Here is a 25,149-nt window from a genome sequence, read left to right on the forward strand (position 1 = left end):
GTTGAGAAACCACTCGAAAGCAAGAACTGGCCATAAAGGACGGAAAAGACAAAACTCTGACCCCTGAGGTTAATCCCCCTGCAAATCTCCCACTATCTCGAGATAAAATAGATGATGCAGCTACTATGGATGATCTACTAAATATGTCTACAAAAGACATAACAGATCAAGAAGATGAAGATTCATCGCCTGATGTTAGCGCAGAACTAAGACCTACTCCACCATCTGATGTTGAGGTCGAAGTCAAATTAAGAGTGAAGCCAGTAGATGGTTTACATTCAGAACAAGTCTGCAGAAGGGTGGTATATGAACTCTCACACACCAAAGAAGGAGGGTATGACACACAAAGGCAGAATGCTGCCGTTAATGATTCAAATGACTTTAAAACAATAGAGTAGGGAAGGAAGTTGGGAGCTAATAAAGCACAATGTCTAAAATCAGCAAGCCCGGCTAAAAGGATGACCGTGAATACACCCCAGTTAATGGAAGTTAAGAGAAAAGAATATCCGCTGAGGGCTGCTGAACAGGTGACCAAGAATTCAAAATCTATTATTCGTAAAGATGATGAATCCTGGAGAATTGATCGACGACTAAAAGAAGTAAACAAGGAAAGGATCCAGAAAAAAGGATGGAGCTGCAACATGGCAGTACGGATACTATTGGAAAGAAACAAACCAGCCAATGATGGCTTGACTTTATATACAGGTATAACATGCTGCAATTGATTCACCATTTGCCGGCCATGAAATTAATTTCGACCTCTGACATAAAAACTATGGAATTCATTGAAGATTCTTCATTAGACAGAGTAGTGCTACATATTCATTCGAAAATTGTTGGTGATCTTATAATGGACAATGCCCAGGATTTATGGGATCTAGGTTTCAAGGTGAATGAGATTGCAACAAAGAAATCTGATGAAAGAGAAGCGGATGGGTTGCCTGATAGAAGAGGCCTTGTATCTTTCATGTCAGCGGCCTCCATAGCGATGACAAGCGAGGCAACGGTGCCCATCGAAATCAAACAACATGAGTCTGATGAATATGAGCCGGCCCATAAAGATTTTATGGAATTTAATCAATTTAAAAAGCCGTTCAGAATCACAATCGAAAGCCAGACTCAAGGAAAAGATTCAGCTAAGACTAGCAAGATAGTGAAAACCAAAGACATGGCTGAGGAAAATTGGAGTTGGATTGTTGGCCCTCTAAATGCCAAGAAGGAGAGTTATAAAGCGGAGTCAAAGAAAGTTGAAGTTAAATCATTTGGCTGCTGGAACACGCAAGGTTTTGGGCATTTGATATGGAGATCTCGAAAGCTGCTATTGCCGCTTGACATCATATGCCTAGAGGAGACGTGGCTGAAAGCACCGCCCATTGTTGAAGGGTATGAAGTGGCCTTTAATCCTGCGATAACTCAAACCAAAGGACAACCTATGTCTGGCCTGATCACTTTGACCAGAAGACAAAGTGGATTCGAAATCCTGAAGACAATTAATCCATCTTCTTACATACAGGTGACCACGATTGGGATGAGAGTTCATGCGCAGAAAGATAAGTCAACAATTAATATCATAAATGTCTATTGGCAACCGAAAGCAATAGGAAAGACGGATTTCATTGAATAGTTATGTGAACTGCTTTACAATATAACATCTGTGGAAGGGAATGCACTTATTATCCTCTGTGGCAATCTTAACATGCATCTTATATCTGATCAAAATGGACAAAAAAGAAAGGAACAGAACAAGAAACTACGAACATCTGTTCTCGAACAGCTAGACGTTAGAAGTATGGATATACTTAATAGAAATACAGTGGGCGACATACCTCCGAACGTGACGTGTGAACGTGACGATCAAAGTTCTATTTTAGATTACATGATCACTTCAAAAAATATGACAATGAAGATCTGTGAAATGGAAGTCATTAAAACACTTTTTGTGCCCTCCCTGTCTCACACGTGCAAGAAAATAAAACAGACACTCACTGGACAGGGAATAAGGCAAAAGAGAGCAGGCTGAGCGAGTTCAAGGAAAAGTTTATCTAGATCTCTGAGAGCGCTCTGACAAATTATCATTACATTTTTAAACAGTAGTATGACGCACTTAACATAGGATACTATGTCGATCCCGGATTGGTCAGTTGCACGCTGTCTCAGGTGTGGAAGGCATCTCTTCCTCCGAGTTGGTTGCTTGGTTGGCGGGAGGATTGACGTCAGACAACTGTGCTCCGGATGGGTGAAGGTCAGGTCGCTGTGAAACACGGTGGTCACTATCTAAGCTAATATAATTCATTCTCTATAATGCATGCACTAAATATTAGTGGTTCAAAAGGACTGTCAGTAGTTTATCATGTCTCTATAAAAGTCGCATCACACAGGTACTTATATCATCTAGAATCTTGGATTATACAAGTCATAGGTTAGGGGTCTTGACCACTCTAATACAATGACCGGAGTGTAGGTTCATGCTCACAAGACTCTCAGGTATGTGGCATTTGTTAGTATTGGGCACGATATACTGCAGCAGAGATCTAGTGTTAATCGAGGGTCTGCTGGGTGGGCATCATGGCATGGTCCATGATCTGGCACATGAAAGGAATACCTTGCAGGGACACAGGGTTGGAATGGCAGTAAGTTTCCATTGGCGAGGGTGCGGTGGCAAGGACACTTTTGTGAAGATGGACGAGCTATGAGCTCATGTTGGTTCACATGCAAGATAGTGATCTCAGAGGAAAAGAGATGTGTTACATTTATTATTGGTTGCAAGCACCTCCGGCTTCAGCGTGAGAATGGAGCTGCAGAATTTTCCAGTCAGAGTGGGAACAAGGGTGGGGGCCATGTTCTCCGAGCTGCTGCGAGGAAAGGAAGAGAAGCATTTTGTACTATCGCAGTGAGGCCTGGTCACCAAGATGGAGTCGAAAGGGGGTACAAAAAATGGATGCCATGTGTCCTGATCAGTGGTCCCATCTATGCGAATGTCACCCAAAGTTAACATCGCATAAGGGCGAGGGGCGTGCCCACTACTGGAGGCACTTGGTCCGAGTTTTGTACTGAGAAGGGAAGGCAGAGAGGGGCCTGCTGGCCCCTCGCTCCCACACAACACCACAAAGTGATCACAACCTACTAATAACCTCGTTTGAAAACGGAAGCTCAAAACCAAGAGCCAGGTGGAAACTAAAATTAGAAGTCAAACCTGGGGGGAACCGCCTTAGATTAAACAGCCAGAAAATTACTAACTTGACCAAAGCATTGGAAGATCAGCCTATGAAAGAAGTTAACAGTGGCCTAGAATACAATACTTTGTTAGAAATATACAAATCAATATCCCTCGGAAATCAAAAATCTGTGCTGAGGAAACGTGTATGATCCAAATCGTAGTAAATAAGAAACGAGAACTGCGAAGGAACTTGAGAGAGATAGAGCAGCGTCTCCTGATTAGACACCAAAAGACCACTGAAAAAAAGAAGGTGAAAATGAAATTTTAAAACTGGCTAAAGTGGTACAAAATGACCATGGAACAAAATGATGCTGAACGAATGATGAGCTGCCTTGCGCAAAGAAACTCTAGAGATTTCTGGGCAAAAATAAATGAAATGGAAAGCCCCCAGAACTTTAGTCTCTGCAATATAGTGACCGAAGAAAAATGGATCACACACTATAGCGAGCTATTTCAAAAACAAGATCCCTGTGTCAACCTGGAGGACCCAAAGAAGAACCATGGGATATCATCATAACTAGAGAAGAGATATAATAACATCAAGAAGCTGAGTGCATCTCAAGCGCCAGGACCAGATGGTCTGACGAACTACATACTAAAAAAAAATGTGGAAGAATGGGTTGATTTTTGCTATAAACTCTTCAACAGGATAATAAATAATGGGAAAATCCCAAATGCATGGGAATGTGCCATAATCGTCCATATCTTTAAAAAGGGCTCATGACTACAGCCAAAGAGATACAAGCCCATAGCACTACTGGATGTAGTCGGAAAATGTTTTGCCACTCAACTTCTAGCTCAATTAATAGCGTGGATGAAACAGGCCGGTGTAGCCGATATGAGGCAAACAGGCTTTGTGAAAGGCTTGGGCTGCAGCCTAAATTTGTTAATTTTGAACATTCTAAAAATGGAAGCTATAAGGAAGAAGACGCCCATATATGCTGCTTTCATTGACCTGGCCCATGCCTTTGACGGTGTGGACAGGGAGCTTTTATGGGCCAAAATGATCAACAAAGGCTGTCCATTAAGTCTAATTGCTGCCATAAAAGCCTTATACTCAGAAATGGCAATACAAATTCGGCTGGACACAATGGGACATGTAACGCCTCCTATAAAAACAACACAAGGTGTGAAACAAGGGTGCCCTTTAGGAGCTATGCTCTTTAATTTTTTCATTGCAGATGTCAGCAGGGCAATAGAAGCTCATTCTTTCCCACCGAAAATCAATGGTACTCACGTTAACATAATGATAGATGCAGACGACATTGTGCTCTTTGACACAACACCGATTGGTCTGCAAAGAAAGAACAACGCCTTGAAAAATTATATTGAAAATAATAGTCTTGAGATTAACGTGAAGAAATCTGAGATACTGGTTCTTAAAAATCTCCAAGGAACGCAAAAGAACACTAGTGTGAAAAACATTGTTTGGACATTGGGAAAGGAGACCTTGAATGTTGTCAAGGAAGCAAAATACTTGGGAATTACAATAACTCAAGTATTAATAATGAACCGATGGTGAAGAAAATTGGATCTAAATGCAACCAGCTGGCTGCACAAGCGGACAAGCTGCATAAAAAATAGGGAAAGTATTCACTTCTTCCAGTAGTTCGCTTTTATAGGAACAAAATTATTCCAGTATTGACCTATGGAGCGGAGACCTTGCTTGGCTGCGATTATGAGATCTGGTCAAGATGCGAACATGTGATCTGGAGGACGATTTTACAAATACCTAAAGGCTTTCCAATAGCGTGCATGAGGCATGAGATCAGCCTATTTCTATAACTGCGGTAGTGATGTGGAACTCCTTGGTTCTCTATCGAAAGGCGATAGGTGGCGATAATATTCTGCAATTTAAAATCCTAAATAATGGTGTAAATGCTGAGGCAGATTGCCTTATAAATAAGTGGACATTTGCCTGTGAAGACATTCTAGAGCAGCTGAACACCGATAAGGAATGTCTAATTTGTAACCCGAATGCAGTAAAAAAATAAAAAATATGCGCAAGACTGGATCGAAACAAATGAAAAAAGAATGCAACATACAAGAGTGAAAAATGCCACGGTTGAAGCTAAAAAACTAAATGTGCTACCCGAATACATGGTGAAGTTCCCTTGCAAGAAGATAAGAGCAACATTCTTAAAGTTTAGACTGAATACTCTGGACACAAGAGTGGTCTGTTACGACATGAAGGATGCAGAGAAAAAAGCAGAGAAAAAAAATAAATCCCATATGTAGACTCTGCAAATCGCAAGAAGAATCTTTGAAACATCTAGTTCTGTTCTGCCCCAAGATGAAAGAACTAGACATATGGGCACAGAATTGGATAAATACCCAGCCCGATGTGCAGAAGAATGGTGGCTGATAATCCATGAAGGCACCAATAACAAGATGATATTTGTATTATCATTTTTTTTGGACAAGATGAGACAGAGCCTACATAGAGTCAATAAACAAGAGACATGAATGATTGTCCGCAGTTGTGTTTTTTTATTTGTTATTCTTTTCCTTTTCTGCTAATTCTTTTGTCTGTTCTAGATAGGAGCAAATATGAATATAAACACATTGGTTTTAAACAGTTTTGTAAAAGATTTTTTTTTTAAAGTTTGTAATAAACTACACAAAAAAAACGTATGCACTCAGACAACCATACCGAAGGTACCCTTACACAAAGAGCCGAACGATGTCTGCATACACCACTGGACGTCATGGAGCATTGAGTGACATCTACTGAGGGTACAGTCATGTCATAAAGAAGATATATGAGAATATGCTGAAATGGTATGAAAATACTTAAGGGTGACGATTTAACTGAATCAACAAGAGAAACAAACGAAATGATAAAGTAATCATGTATGCAAAAAAAAAGATAAAGTAGCTTGTTGATCAATAATTGTAAATATGCAGCAATGCAAGGTAGATGAGACATATAGAAGCTTGCTATAGAGGAATATATAACGTGGCTAGGACAGCCATAACTGGAAAATAGACGCTGGCACGTGCAAAGATTAATTCTGTCTACCTCAGAAACAGACCAGGGCTGCAGAGTCAGGAGAAGCTGGAAGAACAGCTTTGTGTGCAAACAAAGAGGAATCTTTTGGCCTGGAATCAAGGATTGGCTATTTCAGGGAATTGCTGCCAAGTACAAAGGGAGGCAGACGGATAAGCCATGAGCGTGAGACCTATTTCTCTTAGATTAAAGAAGACGAAAACATTTGTAAGAGCCAAGTATTTGTCAGTCAACAGTGAATAAGGCTCATACAAGATGGAGTGCACAAGTCTCTAGAGGCCAAAGGAGCAATAACACCCAGCACAATTGAATTAAATAGCAGTAAATAGGAGGTCGAAATGGAAACATTTGTGGTCTCCTCACATGTGATGCAGAAGTCAAAAACAAGAGCTATTCATTAAGCATTGATTGAAGAAAGTGATGTGCTCACACTTCCTTGAATGTCCCAGCAAAGAGAGCAACAGCAAGGTCAAGTACAGACGGGAAACATTGCCTTATGGTCTGGTTGATGAGAGATGATGGTCTAATTGGGCAAGTGGGGAGTAATCTGACGTGACTCAAGCACCTGGGTTTCGGTTTCCTTACATGCTGCTAGCTGAGCCGAATGTCCAAGGATGGGTGGGAAGCCAACCGATCAGTGGGTCTATGGGGAAACCTGCTATACAATGTTGCATAGAATCATCTGCTGCCATTTTGTCTGCTATAATCAGTATTATATGCATTTAGAGATAGTTTGAGGTGCGTCTTACAGATAAGAGACAGCCAATGAAGTACTAACCAGCATACTTTTTATAAGTAGATCTGCTCCCCTAACCAATCCCTCCCACCAATAGGTTTTATGGTTTGCCATGTAGGATGACATCATAGATGACACATATTGGCGTATACGACCTCTGTATAATCAAGTTTCTGTGTTCAAGTATCAGTCCAAGGCTTGTCGGTACCCAGCGTTATTAAATTAATAAAGTAGTACTTTGCCATATTCTTTGTGTCTGTCTGCTGATTTGGCTCAGCCTGTCTGTCCAGAATACACATCACCTACCACAGCTGAGCTTGGCTCATAGGAGCAGACGCATGTGTAATATCGAATTGTATGAGGCTGTAATGATCATAAGTAGTATGATGCACCATGCCTTAACCCAGGCATTGCTTATATTTAGAGTTTACCCTGCCACCAGCTTGGGCTACTAATAATAATCATAGTTTTGGTACAAGGGTGCATATCTTTAATACAGCACCTACACTGCAGAGACTTGGCTGTCACACAGCTGTCAAATGGGCAACTGTTATCTCTGAACCTGCTCTATGCCACTGACAAGAGTAGGTGTTGCAAATCAGGATAGTAATGCAGCAGGACACACATACACACTATGCTTCTGGCATCAAGCTTATGAATTACCTGCCTCTTTTTAAATTAATACAAATCAAACAAGCTAGGGCTTTCACACGCTTGCCAGATGGCAATTCATCACAAGACCAATAATACAATTTGGTAATATATAAAAAAGGTAAAAAGATCCACACAGAAACCTCCCACCAATGTGTGAACAGAAAAGAACCAACGGGAGGAGAAAGAAAAGAGAAAAGTACAATGACCCACCCCCAGAGACATGTGATAGAGTGTCCAAATAATGTTCACAATTCAGAACATTCAAGTAGTGAATCAAAGCAAAGGATAACAATTTGTCCGCTTTATGGCCTAGCTTGCATAGATACAAATGATTAATAAGGTCATTTGTTTGATACGTTGACTTAAGGACACAAGTTTCAACTATAGAGACGATAAATTTGCAGCCAAGCATTCTTCAGGATGCCAAGCTTTAGTGTATGCACTCTTGTGTCTCAACGATTAAATTATTTTTGCCAGTACAAAAAAACAACATTACAATAAGAGCAACTCTCTCGTTGGAAGTGAAAACGTGTTAAACAAGATTATTTCAATTAAATGCTCATTTGTGATCCATTCGATGAAACAATCACATGTGTGATGGATTAAGGCATGTGGGGTATCGCAGTCGCACAGTTAACCCAGTCTGAGCTTTAGTCATCATTCGGGTAACATGAATCCACATCCATACGGATCAACCCTACGCACATATATTTTCCCTGTAATGATGTATACTCAAGGTTTTGTTTCCTTTTTGTTTACTGTAGCAACCCTTGCTTCAGTGATACATTCCTGTACATCATCAGGACCATGGAATATTCACCTACTACCCAACCCCATTAGTCGGGGTAAGCATGTCTTATATTTATTAGCATACTGCACAAGGGAGCTGGGTTCATTCTTTAACAATCTTTCACTGTAATACAATACACAAGGTCATGGATGAAGATTCGGTGTTTGATAATCCCTCACAAACATGACTAGTGCATTCATATGGATCACAAGTGAGCATTTAATTGAAATAATCTTGTTTAACACTTATTGCAGTGCTTTTTTTGTACTGACAGGAATAATGTATTTGTTGGAACACAAGAGTGAATGCACTAAAGCTTGGCGTCGTGAAGGAGGCTTGGCTCTAAATGAATTCTCTCTACAGCCGAAACGCAAGCGTCCTTAAGGCACTACATCAAACAAATAAGCTTTAAAATAATGTTCATGTATGCAAGTTGTACCATAAATATGAGAAAAATAGCTGTCCTTTGTTTTTATTCATTGATTGAATTGTGACATTTACTTTGGATCCTCGCACCTCTCTCGGGTGGGTCTTTCACTTGTTTTCTCTGCCCCCCTTGCTAGTTCTTTCCTGTTCACACATTGGTGGAAGTTTTCTGTAAGGATCTTTTTACCTTTGTTCTATATCACCAAATTGTATTATTGGTCCTTATGTTGTATGTACCTTTGTCCCTTTAGTCTATGTACTGATATTCTAAATACTTTGGTTCATTAAAATGTCTTGTATACGTTCTACACAAATGTATTTTCTTTATATGTTGCAAGCCTAGGAAGGGACCTGGGACCTTTCCTTTGAATTAACTGCTCAACCGAAATGCATATTTTTCAGCTACTTCATTTAAAAACATCACTGGTGCTCAGTCTATTGTTAGGTTGAGGAGTTCTGACATTGGGCCTGAAATGCAAATGAAGGGATTACACAAGCTTCATAACCCTTTTTTGGACAATTGGAGCCCTAGACTCAACCCGCTTGCACTAAGGTGCTGGACAGTGGCTTTGGACAGCAGGTAGGTCGGCTGTTTCAAGGACTGCGGATAGTATGTAATGGCTTGCCATAGAGGATGGAATGGTGAGTTGCACACTGTGGGTCTTGTGGTAAGGCTGGGTAGTGACACAGGAGACACTGTGGGTGTTTTATTGTTACAGTTTTAGAAACTACAGGTTGTTTCAATGCTTAGAGTCTAGAATAAATGCTCTAACCAAAAAAGGATACTCCAAAAACAAAACAGTGCGCAAGGGGTTTTAATACAAGGGTGGGTTTCCGCCGTGCAATCCTAAAATTAGAAGTTTAACGCCCGATTTTAGGAGTCTTATTCTCCCCTCAAGAAACACTAATATACAACAGGAAGTTCCAAATTAGATGGCCAAATGAAAGCTCCAATTCCTAAACTTGATAAGTCCTGTAAAAGTCCAAACCCTTTCTATAGCAACAAACAAACTGATTCCTCCTGGATCTTAGTCTTAATTCAGGATTCCAACAGCAATGGGCATCTGCCCCCCCAATTACGGTTCTTGTCAGGCAGATGTTTCGCTGACCTACCACAGGTTCAGATTCTCCCTATAACCTCATGGTTGCAGGTCTATGGCCTCTGGCATTGGCCTTCCAATTCGCTTCAAGGTAGGGGGCACCTCATCCCACACTTTGGTTAATTTCTCCCACTAGGGTTACCAAGCCCAAGTTAGTCGTAGGCCTGCTTGCTCACAGTCTGCTTAAAAGCACCCTTGTTTTCCTCGAAGTTGTAGTTGCCCTCAAGTTCCTCTCTGCAGGACTATGCCCTTGCATCAAGGAAGCATGGTTAGCCATGGCCATGACCTCTTCTGAGTTTTCCCAGTCTCCTTTTGAGAGCATGCCCGGGGCTTGGTTTCCAATCTCGTACTGGAATGGCTATTCTTCATTATCATGCAAACTCTCACACCAATTGGTTCTTCTCAGAATTAGGGTGAATAACTCATTACAGACAATAATAATAATTTAGCATTTATATAGCGCTACAACCCTCAGGTATCTGAGCGCTGCTTATTATTACCTATGGTGTGTGGTGCTCATTTATCGACCTCGGAAGGATGAAAGGCTACGTTTGGCACTGTGTTTGGGATTCGAACCTGCGTCAGCAGATGTTACAGATGTCAAAGCGAGTGTTCTACTCGCTGTGCTATCGGACTGGCCACATTGTAGTGGTTTCATATTGCCTAACTATTTTAAGAGTTTTGGACTGCTGGCGTAAGCCTGCAACGCTTGAAAGGTAGTCGCACTGTACAAGCACATCTTGGTATTCTCACTGGCAGAGAGTGGTTGCATGTTGCTCCACGGCTCCTCTGATGGGAGATCAGGCACTTCTGAGCTTTGGGTATCACAGGTGGCATTTGCGAGCTCTTTAGAGAGTAAGACTGTTCTTCGTTTCTTAACGTCTCGTGAACTTAGTGGGTTCGTGGAACAGCTGTACTTTGACTCTTACAGACTGTACCTCTGTAACATCATGCTCCTTGGGAAATGTAGTCTTGCTGGACATAACTCTGCAGCTGGATACCCTTTGAAGCAATACCTCATCCCTGGGGGTCCAAGAGCCAGTGTGACCCATCCTAGTTCACCCTCTGGGAGGCATATCGTGAAGTTTTGTGAAGTTTTTTTTCTTTCATGTGCTCATGCTTCTCATTAGCCGTGTAGCACAAGCTCTTTCCTGTACCTTCGGAAATTGGACTTGATGATGGGGGACAGGAAATTCCATGATGTTGCGACTCACAGGCTGTTTTAATAGTGGCTCTAACTAATGCAACAGGTTTCTGGTGGATGGAATGAACTAGTGGTAGTACCAAGAGACAGTGCCCTGCTATGGTATGGTGTACTGTGGGGAATTGCCATCTGGCAAGGGTGGAAAAGCCCTAGCGGTTATTAATTTATAAAATGACGTGGTTAATTCAATCCCTGAAAGGTAATCTGCTGATTAGATTCCCGATAAATGCCATGTCAAAAGCAGTGCATAAAAGGGTGTGGAATTCTTTTTTTAAAAGCTACTTGTCGCTAGAGACGCAAATGTTTGAAAAGTCTACTTGACCTTCACCGAAGAAAGCAGTGGGGAGATGGTACACGCCCTACCTCAACACAATGAAAAAAGCAAAACGGAAACTAGAACAAGAATGTAGTAAAAACTACGACCAAGTCAAAAGAATCATTTATCAAAAACAAATCTGAGCCACTACCTTCCCCATAAGGAAGCATAGTGTGATCACTCCAGGAGATGACAACCACTATCATACAAACCTATCTGCAGACCCCATGCACCACCACATTCCCAAAACGTAATAGCCCCTCTGACCGCTAAATGCGATTGGACCCGCTCCTGTCAAACCTTACCCACTTGGGAACCAAGACAGAAAACCACCATCGCCGGCCTCCAGCCAGCCAAACACATCTGGCACTGTTCCCTGTTAACCACTGTCAAGCCCTACCCATCTGGGTATCAAATCAGAGAGTCAGCAATGCAGAGCCTCATAGCTCTTATGATTTAAACATTACGGTTGGGTCATATCATGCCACCTATCAGGCACACAAGGTGGTATATGATCAGATGCGGAAACCCTGGCCTACCTAGGAATAAGGCCAAGAAATCCAGCGCCGGAGGCGATATAGCTACTATGCCTGGGTGGACTCTCCGGAGAATCATGCGATAAACATGTCAGGAACTACCCAGCTCCCCATCATAAACTATGACCAAGGACCTGGAAAATGGACCACTCTGGCACCACCGACACCTACAACAGCCGCAGAATCACGCAAGAATCACATAACATGGCAGGAACTACACAGCCTCCCGCCATAAACTATGACCAGGAACCCGGAAAATGGGCCCTCTGACACCCACAACAGAGCGTCTGGAAAATGGATCATCCTACCGGGCTAACACAACGTACTCTGCACCATCCAGATTATCGCTCTCGGAAATCACTACTGCGAACCACCAGGACAGACACGGCCCGCTCATCAAGCTTCGAAAGAAACCAGGAACCGGGGAATCCCAAAGGTAATCACAGACACTCAATATGCTCACTATGCACTTAACACCAACAAACAATAGAACGCAGCTATACCCCACAAAATAAATCACCCTAGCTGCACACAATCTCTCACACAGGCCCCACGGCAGCCAGAATGCAGACTCTGAGACCACCCACATTGCTGCATACATTAAACTGATCTCTCACAACCACTGTACCGCACCTAGCATCAGAATGCAGCCATACAGCTCCCCCTTTTTCTTCCTGCACTTATCAGACCTACCCTGTCTGCTGCCTTAAACCTAGCACTTGCAAATTGCTGGCTGCACTACCACTGTTTGTTGCCTTTATTATTTATTTATTGTTATTTATCTGTTTCTCCTCTGCTTCGCACTTTCCACTTCTCCCCTCTTCCATGCACTTTTCTCCTCCCCCTCTCCCATGCACTTGCGTGTTCTCAATGTCACTGGGCCTAGTAAGATCGCTGTTTTGTTCTCCCCTGTTCCCCTCCCTTGCCTTGTCGCGCTCTGAAACACTTGTGTACGAGCGCGATAGAAATGAAATATCAAGATCAACCTGCGCAAACCATTCTGGCTGCACACATACCAAGTGCACCCAAGCACTATATGCTACCCTACTTTCCCTACTAACCTGGACTGCGGTCCCCAAGGGCGTTCAACCCACAGCGCTTTGAAATCATACCAATTGTATATAAGGTGCTATACAAATGCCCCATAACATATTGAGACTAAAGAATGCAAGTGCAAGGTGTCCTCTATGGAGAGAATGGAGGTGTCCGGTGGATGTCAGTGAGAAGTCACTCTACAAAGCAGCTCATGGCATGGGCAAGTGGGTGAGAATTGAAGGAGTTATGTGGTGCTTAGCTCGGCCTTCCAGATTCATTGTGCCTATTTCTTATGACTGTTAATAAAGCGTATCCTGGGTGAGCCATAGCAAGTCAGTAGGATGGCAATGTTACTGGTGGTTTAGTTTACATATTTCTGTCTTAAAGAGAGCAACTTGCGTTACACAATCCATTTGGCTTCTATGATCCATCTTTTAAACAGTGATCTGTTTTTTTTTGTTCCAAAGGTTTGTTCGATGAATAGCGTGCTAATGTTAGGTTCTGCAAAAGACTTCAGCTTTGTACTGGGACGGTTCCGATGAGGGCTGTAGAAATAGTGAATCTTTTTAGCATGCACTGCTTCAGGATCAGTTGCTTCTTATGGAGTCACAGTGGGTCTTGGAGGTCTCAATTATATGAACAGCGAACTGGCATTTTCAGTGATTTAGCCACTATGCATGTCCTTTACCAGAATTGGGCTCAGGGACACTAAAATGGACAAAGTTGCTAGGTTCACTTTGGAAGCTATCTGACCCACCATTCAGACCTCCAAATGTAACATTCCGTCTCCCCTTATCTCCCCAATAATTGTGTTTTTGAGGATAAAGAGGATCCAGCCCCACACACATTGAAAAGGTACCAGTAGTCTAAGTTGCCCTTCATACAGTTTTGTGCACATAGGAGACCGTAGCCTGTAGGTTATCAGCTTTGGCAATATGTTTAGATATTTTAGAAATCTAACTAGTTTAATAACATCACAGGGCAGGGACATACTTGCCATAACTATCCTATCAACTATACTCGGTTGTTGTCATATGCAACTCCACCTTTCTGTAAAGTATGTTGACCAGGTTCACATTTGGCATTGGCCTCCTTCGCACCAGCAATCCTCTGCCTCCCAACCTCAAAGGGTGTTAGCAAGCAGAAAATGTCATACCCTGTATCCTGCATCTTCAGTCTTTCTTTTTCCTAAAACCAACATATGAAAATATTAACATGGCAAGACCCATTAAAAAATGTCTAAAGCAAGTAAGCACCCGATCAGCAAAAACAATGTTTACATTTATTGTTCACCCGGCATATTCAAAGTTTTGAGTCAAAACGGTGACATTTACACAGAAAAATGTTGGTGTACAAAATCTGAAAGTGTCAAATTCTTTCACACATCATAAAAAACAATTCTTTGAGTATACAGTCACTGCTCTTCATAACCACATGCAATTTTACAGATTAGAAAATTAAGATCATATAATGTCACATTTGTATTTTCAGCAGAACACCAAACGTTTGAGTAGTAAAGTAGAAAATGCCATTAGAATTGCTTTATTGGCCAGTGGAACTAGCAAAAGTCTAAATATTTGTATCCCATTCTATTTGTGCATTAGATTTTAAAAGTGGGTTTATAGATTGTTGTGTTATTTAGTACATACCGATTTTGTGCCCCAAGAATCCTTTTGCAGATTACCATGTCCTGATTCTCTATACAAATATAGTGACTGTTCTACCTGCCTGCCTTAAACAGCTGTTGAGGCTTGTATCATGCTACAGAAATCCGTATCCACTGTCTCACTATACATGCTTTAAGACCTGAGATGCAAAGTGTATAAACCAATTAAAAAGAGAACACCCATTTAGTTCATTTCTTGCAATGCTTTCTACTGCTTCTTCCTTGTACGCGTGGTGGGAGGAGTATAATAGGGGACATGTTTCAAGCCACAGGTTTTCATCACATTCGTGAGGACAGTTTCTTGTTACAGAACTTTGCTGGACTGCATTTGGGTGTTTTTGCTTGCTTTGCAAGATATTTATTTCTCAAATAAAATTCGCTTTTTTTTGTTTTACATCAGAGATAACTCATAACCGTTCGATAACACACCTTTCCAGTTGTGTCGCTGAGTTTAAGACAACGTTTATTCTCCTGCACTTTTACAAAAAAAGAATACTTTTTAAATAAAAAAGGACATTTGAAAACCACTTCATCAGTGTGCAATAGAGAATTATTTGAACTGAATTTCCCATCTGGAACAGTAGGCCCTTCGCATAAAGTGCGCACGTTTCAGTTTGAAACTCATTTATGATGTTCCAGTGATAGCAAGCTGTCCCATAACTCACCAGTGTGATGTTCTTTAAATTCTACAACTTGCAATGCTATATATTAGGTGTGGGCATGGGAAGAAAGACTAAAAGTACCAGTATATAAAGAATAAAACCGGATTGCGTTGTCTACTCACTTTCTGATAGATCTTATGGACAGCTTTCACAGATGTACAGGGACAACCAACAGATTGAAGGATTCTTATGCCGTATGTTGTTGTAACTTCTGAGTGTCTAAGTTTTTGTGCCCGATGGAGGTGCGTTAAAGTATGCAGAGATAACAAAACATGCAGTTTGAAGAAAACTGCACCAAGAAAAAAAGTAATTACAGTGAGATAGCTATAACGATTATTAATTACAGTGAGATAGCTATAACGATTATTAAAATGTTGAGTGCAAGTGACCTTTCATCGTAAAGTGCATGTATTCAGGTGGCAAAGTGAGCATTGAAACTGCAAGGCCTAGTGGTGATGTGTGGTAGGAGATTCTGGACGCACTAATGAAAGTGGGCAGGATCAAACAACCTTTAGAGACTTCGCAAAAGGGGTGAACTCCAGCATGAGGGATCTGGGTGTGCATGGGCCGGGAAATGGTTTCTGTTATTAATGCCACTTAAGTACACTGGATACGTTTGATTTGTCCATATTCTTTTCTCAATCTCCCGCAGTCTTTCAATCGGATAGAGAACGTATGGGCCTCAGGGAGCTTGGTGTTTATTGAAACGAGGATCCCTCACGTGTCTCTCCATACTTGCAGCCTAATTTAAGGTAAAAAGCAGTGCAGAACTTAAAACCAAAATGATATTTGCAACTAAGAATCCAAAATATATGCAGCAATACCTCAATAATTGGCATGAGTCATGTGGGCATTTAAAAAAAGTTTTAATACTGTGATTCTTCAATGAAGATTTAGAATCTACAAATAGTGAAGTGAGTGTGGTCGTGATTGGACTGGAAATCTTGGGTATTCTAGTGTGAGGTGCCTGTTTCTCAGTGGCTGACACACTTCACTGTGTTTTTACTGGATAAAGCAGAGTATTGTGTATAATTTGTGCCACGTTGAAGCACTTACCAAAAAAACATTTAGGAAATGTTTAACGTTCACTGAAGCACCAGAATGATTCCATTATTTTACTTAGCCCTTGTGAATCAAGCAATATATTGATGGATTACAGGAAATGTACACTATGGACAACAGACAGAAGCAGAGCATGCAGCATATAAATACCTTGCTATTTATTAAACTGTGATTAGTCAGTTCTATGCTGCATCTCCTGCAACCAATAATATTCAGAATATACAAGACACGTGAATGCGTAGTTGATGATTATTTCTGGGATTCCCTATTGAAAAAAATGAATGTTTACATTGCTTATTTCCTGTGCTGAGCATCTAACAATAATGTGTTTCATTCTATTGGGGCAACATTTTTAATGTTTTGCTAAAAGAACCAAATACAAATATATTTTGCATACATAATTAAACTAGTGCTGCAGAAACTAAAAAGAAAATAGCTATCTAAGTTGTTGCAATGGACAAATACCTATCTTCCTAATAGTTTAAATGATAACTTGTCAGAGAAGAACGTAAACTACCTTCTGTGCTGGGCTAATGAGCAATCTACAGTGCTGCAGCCACCTCAAGTTTGGGACACTTATTGGTGCGTCTTGTATCCAAAGTATTCAACCAACCTCAATATAATATCTTGGGTTTTTGGTCTGTGCCAACCCATCATTAAATGTGGAATCACAATAGAGATTGGTGCAAAAGACAAACTAAGGATGACTTCAGACAAACTTTAATGAAGCAAGATGATGCACGTGGTTCCAAGTAAGCCATAAAGACCTAGAATATAGAACTATTCCCTGATGAAGAGCCCAAAGCTCGAAACACGTATTGGTATAAATAAATTGTGCAAACGTTTGGCATAATGATTTTGGAAATGGTACTTATATTTATGCAAATGTTGCATTTTGTGTAATTCCCGATAGGTTGCCACAGACAAAATACTCAAGATATTGTGGTTGGTTGAATACTGTTCTTCTTTTTCAAGTTCTGAGGTTTGTTTGAAGTAATGGACAGCTAATTATTAATATATCTTTGTTAAACTAGAATGCACCTTGGTCGAAGCAAAGGTACAATTGTGTAATTCGCCAAACGTAGAGATAATGGATGGGCTTAAGTGTACTACTTTGATTCCAATAAAAAAAGAATACTGGCAAAAAAATTCTATTGATATGTGGAACACTATTTTTGTTGTTCATGGCTGCAGTACAATCAGAAAAATAAGCACAGGCTATCCAAAAATATATTTAGGGCCATTCAGAAATTGGTGTTTAAATATTTACTGCCTTTTAACGTCTGTCAACAGTGTTGCACCTTCAAATAGAATTTCAGGAATTAAACTTCCAAGTGTAAATAGATTAAACGTCTTGCACTGGCACATACAAACACACCAAAGGACAATTTTTCACTAAAGCCTAAACGGGTCTAGTCCACAAGATTTGAATGTGGCAACTATATGCACAGTCATATTCCTTTTCACAGCGGTTGGAAAGTAATTTAAAATTGGAAGTGGTCAAATGTGCATTTGCACACCAGTTTCTGCGATGTCCTGTGTGTGACTGTTGAGGCACAGCTACTGCATTAACTATCATAAGTAACCAGGCACCATAACTTTACACAGATGTCTGCTAAATATGTAGCATTAAAGTTTGATATCGAGGCCGTTAAGTGTATTAAAATTGTTTCAGTCATTTTTGATTTACATTAACACAAAAAAATGAAGGTTCTCAAAAATCCTATAGTTTTATTGCTCGAAAAAAGCAAAACCTTTGGGATGGATATCTGAGTTCTATCAATAGTAAGAACTTTCTTTGAAACCGTCAAAAACATTACAAAACATTTATACATTTTAGTTTGAAAGTTTTACGTATGCTCAGCATGCAACCGAGAAAATATTCTTTTTAATGCTGTCCAAACGAATATAAAATATGAATGTCTTTATCAAAACGCTTTACCCAGTTCTGAAGTCTGAAAGGATGCAATTTAATATAGGTGAAAACATAATGATTAGATAGTGACAACTTTTACCAGACTTTAAAGAAGTGATTGTCCATGGACTTTACAAATGTGTGTTATGATGGATAAAGAACTAAAGCTCCTGAAGCCTTTTACCATATCACCGCTCGCCAAATTGTGAAAACTCTCGATACCTTGTTGTGTGTCTGGAAACTGCTTCTTTAAAAGCTGTTGAAACCAGGAATGTGCACAGACTGCAGCACATATGCATGTCACTACATATATACACCCATATCTTCATTGCCTACAGCTTGCTTACAACAGTAGTGACCCTGGGTGCAGTGTCAGGAAGGGAGTTTAGTCATGAATAGCCAATGTGCAGCTAGCCCTTTCCTTCATCAAGAAGGAACAGAAGCCTTCCCGGGAGTCTACAAAGCGTCGTTTTTCATACCCAGCACATACAAACAAGTCAGTGAACGGTCTCTGCTGGAATAAATGATGTAGAGAGTATTTGATTGTAGGAGAAACAGCCTCTTCCTCTTCTCCTGTCTTATGCATCCCCCAGCCTTTGCCTCCTTATCTTGGGGACTGGGGAAGAGGCTCCTTAACCCACCACTAGGTTGGGGGATGGTTACCATGAAAAGGTAAGGAGCAAACTTTACATCCAAGTTGTGCAACAGTCACAAAACGTAGGTCTGATTTATAGTCTTACTTTCTGAGACCTTGGAATAAATGCATTAATTTAACGTTAAGAAATATTCACAGCAATTTTTGTCTGTGCCGCCTAGGTACGCTTGACGCCTTGTACAGCTGCCAAATTGTTTAATATCGTGAGGGAAGGCTAAGCAGTTCTTTGGCCCTCAAGTGAAATTGAATTTAGAGAACAGTTAGAAATTTGAGAAAAGAAAACAACAAAAACAATGTGGATGCTTGAAGTAACATTCATTTGAATACTTTAAATCTGTGCGTAACAGTATGAGGTAAATCAGACACTGCTGTCCAAAGTGTGTCAACTATCCAAAATCATCACTTTTCATTCTTCCTGAAAGCATCATGTGCCAGTCTTGCCAAACACATCACTGCCGAAAAACATAACTTTTCAGTTTTGCTACAAATATCACTTGTCATTCTTGCATCACAGTGTCACAAATTGGCAGCTATTTCCAACAGGTGAACATGCTTTTCACAGGTGCAGAACCTGCGTCCTTCCATATATAGTGTGTGTTAAGGGCACTTCACATTCCATCCTTAAAATTGATTCCTGGGTATTCCTGATATGTGTAGAAAGTAGCACCTCCTTGTAAATCCCTTCAGTAGTTCGCAATCTGAGGGCAAACGGCTGCAGTCTCATTTATTCTGGTGGAGAAAATGTTTCGTAAAAACATCCAATTCCTCTTCCAGACGAACTGCATTATTCCTGGAAAACACGTAAACATTCAAATAGATTATTGTCTTTACTATGAGGGCATTATCATTCTTTTATACTATATTCTACAGTGAAATTCAACATTTACTGAACGACAAAGATTTTGTAAAAAGTTTTGAACTGGTATTTGATGTGGAATAAAACCAAATTGAAATTAAACAATACAGTCAGCAAAATAGCAAATTAAAAAAACATCTGCAGCAGCAGAATAATATGTAATCTGTGTAAAAAGCCACATTATCATTACATAAATATGGTGAATGGCAGGCGCCTTAGTTTCTTGTTTTAAACTTGGACTCAATATCCCTTAAGGGAATAGCCCAATTAATGCTAATTCTTTGTATTTTTGACTCATGGCTGTGGATTTAATGACCCTTTAAGAAGACGAAAGCAAATGTTTGGAATAAGGCATTTTTTCCCACATATGCTTTTATTGTGGGTTTGTTTCCAGGTTACAGAAAAATGTTATGATACATTATATAACAGTTCGCATTGGTCTAAATAATAACCAAAAGAACAAATCAAACATTCATTAGTGGCGCAAAGAAATGTGACTGCAAAACACCAGGAGCTAGCAGAGCTCCAAGGAATAACTATGAGAAGGGAAAATGAAAGAAGAGAAAAAGGAGGGAGAACGAAAGAAGAGACAGGTACAGTTCGAGAGGCTCTGTATAAGTTAGCATACATTGCCCAGCGTCTCGGGAGACCCATCACCTATTACATGCATCTCAAAGGCGCTGCCAAGGAACTCATAAGGCACATCCAACAAATCTTCATCCTTCTGAGGTCTAGAGAATTCCAGCCTAGGAAACAATTAGTCATTCGGGGAGCTGCTATTTGCCAGTGAGTGTGCGTCAGGGGCCCCTTCCAGGCGGCCTGTGTGTTGTGCTCTTTCCATTGCAAATAACAAAGTCTGAAAAATATCTCAAACCAATTGAAATTTACTGTAACCATCTTTCAAGGTAGAGGAAATCTTGCCCCAAGCAATAATCAGACAGATTTGTATCCATCAGAAAGTAGCCAGGGAGGTCTACTTCTTTCCAACATATTGCGATTTAAATATGAGCCATCAAGAAGAGATGGTGGAAAGTAAGAAAAAGGTAGTTTGCACTACAGTCTCCTAGGACAATAATTACCAGGCCACTGTTCAAAGCAATACACATGCATTCTTTATATGTGACATGAAGATTTAGTTCCAAAATCTGTGGGTTTGCAGGAGATCCCACAACATAAGAGCCATTGTGCCCCTAGTCTTGCAGCAATTATATGAAAGTTCAGGGCACATCATCCTCAACCTGTCTAGCCACATAGAGTGATGGCCTATTCCTTATTCCTTTTTCAGAATTGCCCACAATTCTAAGAGTCACTTGCCATGGTTCAAACGGGACTCTAATCCTTTTTTTAAATGTCCCTGTTCAGAAGCAATTCCAATTTTAACATATATGTCAATTTAAGCTTTGGGTTATCCATGTCCAGGGCTTTGTAGATATGCGATAGAACATATTTCAATAGACCGAACTGTGACAGTCTCAAGACCGGTGAGGTTCATGTGTCTCCAATGAATTAATGAGCTCTAATCCGAGATAGGTCTGCCCGTTGAAAGAAAATATGGACTCTAAGTCACAATAGCAAATGTTCTGGGCCTAAGATTTCCCACTAGCCATTTTAAATCCAGCCACAGTGCAAAATCAAATTCTTGGAATATGGCTGAGTGGGAATTACTCAGGTCTTTCACCAAACAAAGCATGCTGTCTGAAAACAATGTAATCTTTGACCTATATTGACAACAATCTAGCTTGTGAGTATAATTTAGTTTGCAGGAGAGTGGAAATTAAGTTAAATGATTTTTACAAAAAGAAAGGCTGAATCCAATTTTTTGAAGTGCCAGCTTAAATAAAAGACTGATCAAAATGATTAAAAGTTTTTTCATATTCAAGGGCGAGCAGTGTCAGAGGAATGTGTTGCTTTTTGGACTGAGCAATCACATTTATGACTTCTGGTGTTATCAAAGATGTGCTATTTTCTAAGAAACCCCATTTGATCTGGATTGATCAGCATGATCGCATCCAACTGGGTAAGAATAATCTGAGAAAATGTCATCGTCCATATTTAACAGCGTATTCGGGTGATATAAGTAACATTTTTGGAGATTTATATTTCATGTGACTGTCAGGGTAGACCGTCGTCGATTTTGTGACTTTGCCCAAATGAAGAAGCTATTAAGAGAGAGAATAAAGGAGTGGTCAGTTTTGAAGAGAACTTCTCAAAAGGTTAGATTGGGTTCACACATGGGTAAATTGATACAGTGAAGACAGAACTTCAGCGCAGTGAGGTACATTATCAAAAGCAAGCAAGCCTTGTATACGCAGCTGACAAGAACAGCACATACGTGGCATAATTTATTACACAACCTGAACTGATGTGAGAGCATCCATATGGCAGGGTGAACACGACAGAGTGGCATTGAGTTGGGTAACAAATGCCTGTTATCAGTCAACAGTACTCCCAAGATACCCCTCTGGGGGTAAACATGTAGTCTACAACTACTCCCATTATATATGAACAAACTGGTTACAGGTAAGTGCCGGAATCATAGTGTTATTAGGGCAGATGAGAATAAACTAGAGGCGCTACCGCAGCACACTAATTCCTGCAATCTCAATCGGCACAGTTCCAAATCTAGTATAATTAGACAAAGGAAATAGTAATGTTGTCCTGTTTGGATGTATTTCTTTAAAAAAATCCTTGGTTTTAAATAGATATACTCATGGTACCCATAGGTACGTTTTTAATCATTCATCTTTTTTAAGACATATCAAAATCCAGCTTCAAATTCATACAACTGCTTGAAATATCTGCATAAATCATTCATCTTCATAAAGATCACTCAAAATCCAATCCAGAATTGACATGGTTTTGATGGCAGGAGACATGTTACAAAACTATAAAAGGAGTGATTTGGGTAATATTGTGCTGACTGACCATGCTCATGTTTCAGTGGATTTGAAGTGGAGTTACACTATGTGTAGATCTAAATCTTGGAGACTAAATACTATTTTGTTGGACAATCTAGAGGAGATGAACAAAATTGCAACTGAAATTGACTATTTTGTTGAGGAGAATTGTACTGGAGAAGTTGGATCTGACATGATATGGGAGGCATTCAAGTGCACGGTTCGAGATATGTTTATTAGTCTGGCGAGTGGTTTGAAGAGAAAATGGGACAATACACAGACTGTACTGGAGTTGAAGATTAGGGACTCTGATGATGGATCCTACGAGAGTGGACTTGCTTCCCGAGTTAAATAGGCTGAAAAGGGAGTTGAAGGTGCTAATATCTATTAGGGTGGATAAAAAGTATTTCCATCAAAAATGTGCTTACTTTGAACATGGGGAGAAATGTGACCGCTGGTTAGCGTATAGATTGAGGTTGAGGGAGTCTGAGCGCTCGATTATGTCTATTACAGACTCCAGTGATCAGGTCACATTCACTCCGGAAGGTATAAATGACATGTTCAGACAGTTTTATGAGGATTTGTATAAGAATGAAACCCATATTGACGCTGCGAATGGAGATTTTCTGGAGGGTATTCAAGTTCCAGATATTTCAGGGGAAGAGGCTACTTTACTGGAGGGGTATATGACGGTGGATGAGGTCAAGAAGGCAATATCAAAATTGAATGTTGGCAGGTCACCGGGGCCAGATGGACTGCCAGTGGAATTCTATAGGTGGTTGCCTAATTCTGCGTTGACGCTTTTGACGGACATGTATATGACCTCCAAGGCTAGGGGTATACTTCCTGACACTACTAGACATGCTAGTATTTCTGTCTTTTTAAAGAAAAGCAGCGATGAATCACTGGCGTCCAGTTACAGACCGATTAGTTTGATTAATGTGGACAATAAGAGTTTGGCTAAGATTCTAGCTCTGCGAATAGAAAATCTTTTGCCTAAATTGATAGATCGGAATCAGTCTGGTTTTGTTAAAGGTAGGATGATGTCCAGTAACATGAGGACACTGCTTTGTACTATTGCGAAAGCGTCAGAGTGTTCTGAAGACTCGGCTGTCCTATCACTTGATGCAGAGAAGGCATTCGATAGAGTTGATTGGCAATTCATGTTTAAAGTATTGGATACAATGGGTTTTGGGATTCAGTTCTGTTCTTGGATTAAACTGCTGTATACCAGGCCTACAGCAGATGTTAAAACTAATGGTCAGAGATCGAAACCGTTTGAATTGGAACGTGGCACGAGACAAGGTTGCCCATTGTCACCTTTGTTATTTGTAATTAGTATTGAACCCTTGGCTATAAGATTGAGAAATGAGGAGGTATTACAGGGCATTAATTGTTGGGGAATGCAGCAAAAAATTTGGTTATACGCGGACGACTTATTATTGGTCCTTAAGAACCTTGGAGAGTCGGTGCCGGTTCTTATGAACATTCTCGAGTGCTTTCTCCAGTGCTCTGGATACAAGATCAATTGGGCAAAATCGGAGGTTTTACCATTGGTTCCGCTGTGCGACAAACAATTTATTACCAGGTTGGGTTTTAAGTGGTGTGCTGATAAACTATTGTACTTGGGGGTTTGGATTTTGCCCAATGTTGCTGATTTTGTGAGTGTAAATATGACTATGGTGTGCACTAATTTCAAATTGGATTTGGAACGATGGTGTTTGTTGAACCTTTCCCTTTGGGGGAAGGTAAACGCTTTGAAGATGGTTTCGACTCCTAGAGTAAACTTTGTTCTGAGTATGATCCCAGTAGACATCAAGAAAACATTTTGGCGTGAGTTGGATAGACTCATGCAGGAATTTTTGTGGGATCGTAAACCTCCGCGTCTGAAAATTGGCAAACTGCAATTACCTTTATCTAAAGGTGGGCTGGGGGTCCCTGATTTCAAGGCATATCATCTGGCTTTTGTGTCTCGGTATATATTTGCTTTTTTCAAATCGGAGCATGATGATTGGGTGTGTGCAGAGTCTAGCCATGTAGGACCTTTGTTGCCTGGTGCTGTGTTGACCAGTAAGCCATGTCAGGCTAAGATGGTAGGCCCACTGACCAGGAGTTTGCAGAACTCATGGGTGGCATTGTGTGAGTGTTTGGGTTTCAAGGCATTGAAAGATCTGAGTGCTTCCATTTGGCTGAATCCAAGTATTACACATGAGGGGAACATTTTGTTCTGGCATGATTGGTACCTGGCTGGGGTGCAGTGGATTGGTGATCTGTTCAATGGCTTAAATTGGATGACGGCTAGGGAGATACAGTTGAAGTTTGACATTCCTACTTTTAGCCTGGCAGATTATCGGAAGATCAGGAGGGCGGTGGGAGTGGTGGATATGGAAAAGAAAATCAATACGAACATGC

The 25,149-nt window shown here is 40.5% G+C and overlaps 1 protein-coding gene across 3 annotated transcripts in view; it reads right to left on the reverse strand.

Annotated features, from left to right (window-relative positions):
- Positions 1-18,119: 18,119 nt before the first annotated feature.
- The window catches only part of MFN1 (mitofusin 1), a 1,384,201-nt gene continuing 1,377,171 nt past the window's right edge, over positions 18,120-25,149 (reverse strand). For all 3 annotated transcript variants that reach the window (XM_069618688.1, XM_069618687.1, XM_069618686.1), the window contains one exon: positions 18,120-19,774. In XM_069618688.1, the coding sequence (XP_069474789.1) occupies positions 19,705-19,774 (70 nt within the window). In that variant the 3' untranslated portion in view covers positions 18,120-19,704. The remainder of the gene's footprint in view (positions 19,775-25,149) is intronic.

The sequence above is a fragment of the Ambystoma mexicanum genome, chromosome 10 (genome assembly GCF_040938575.1).
Source record: "Ambystoma mexicanum isolate Mex_15411 chromosome 10, UKY_AmexF1_1, whole genome shotgun sequence".
Lineage (NCBI taxonomy): Eukaryota > Metazoa > Chordata > Amphibia > Caudata > Ambystomatidae > Ambystoma > Ambystoma mexicanum.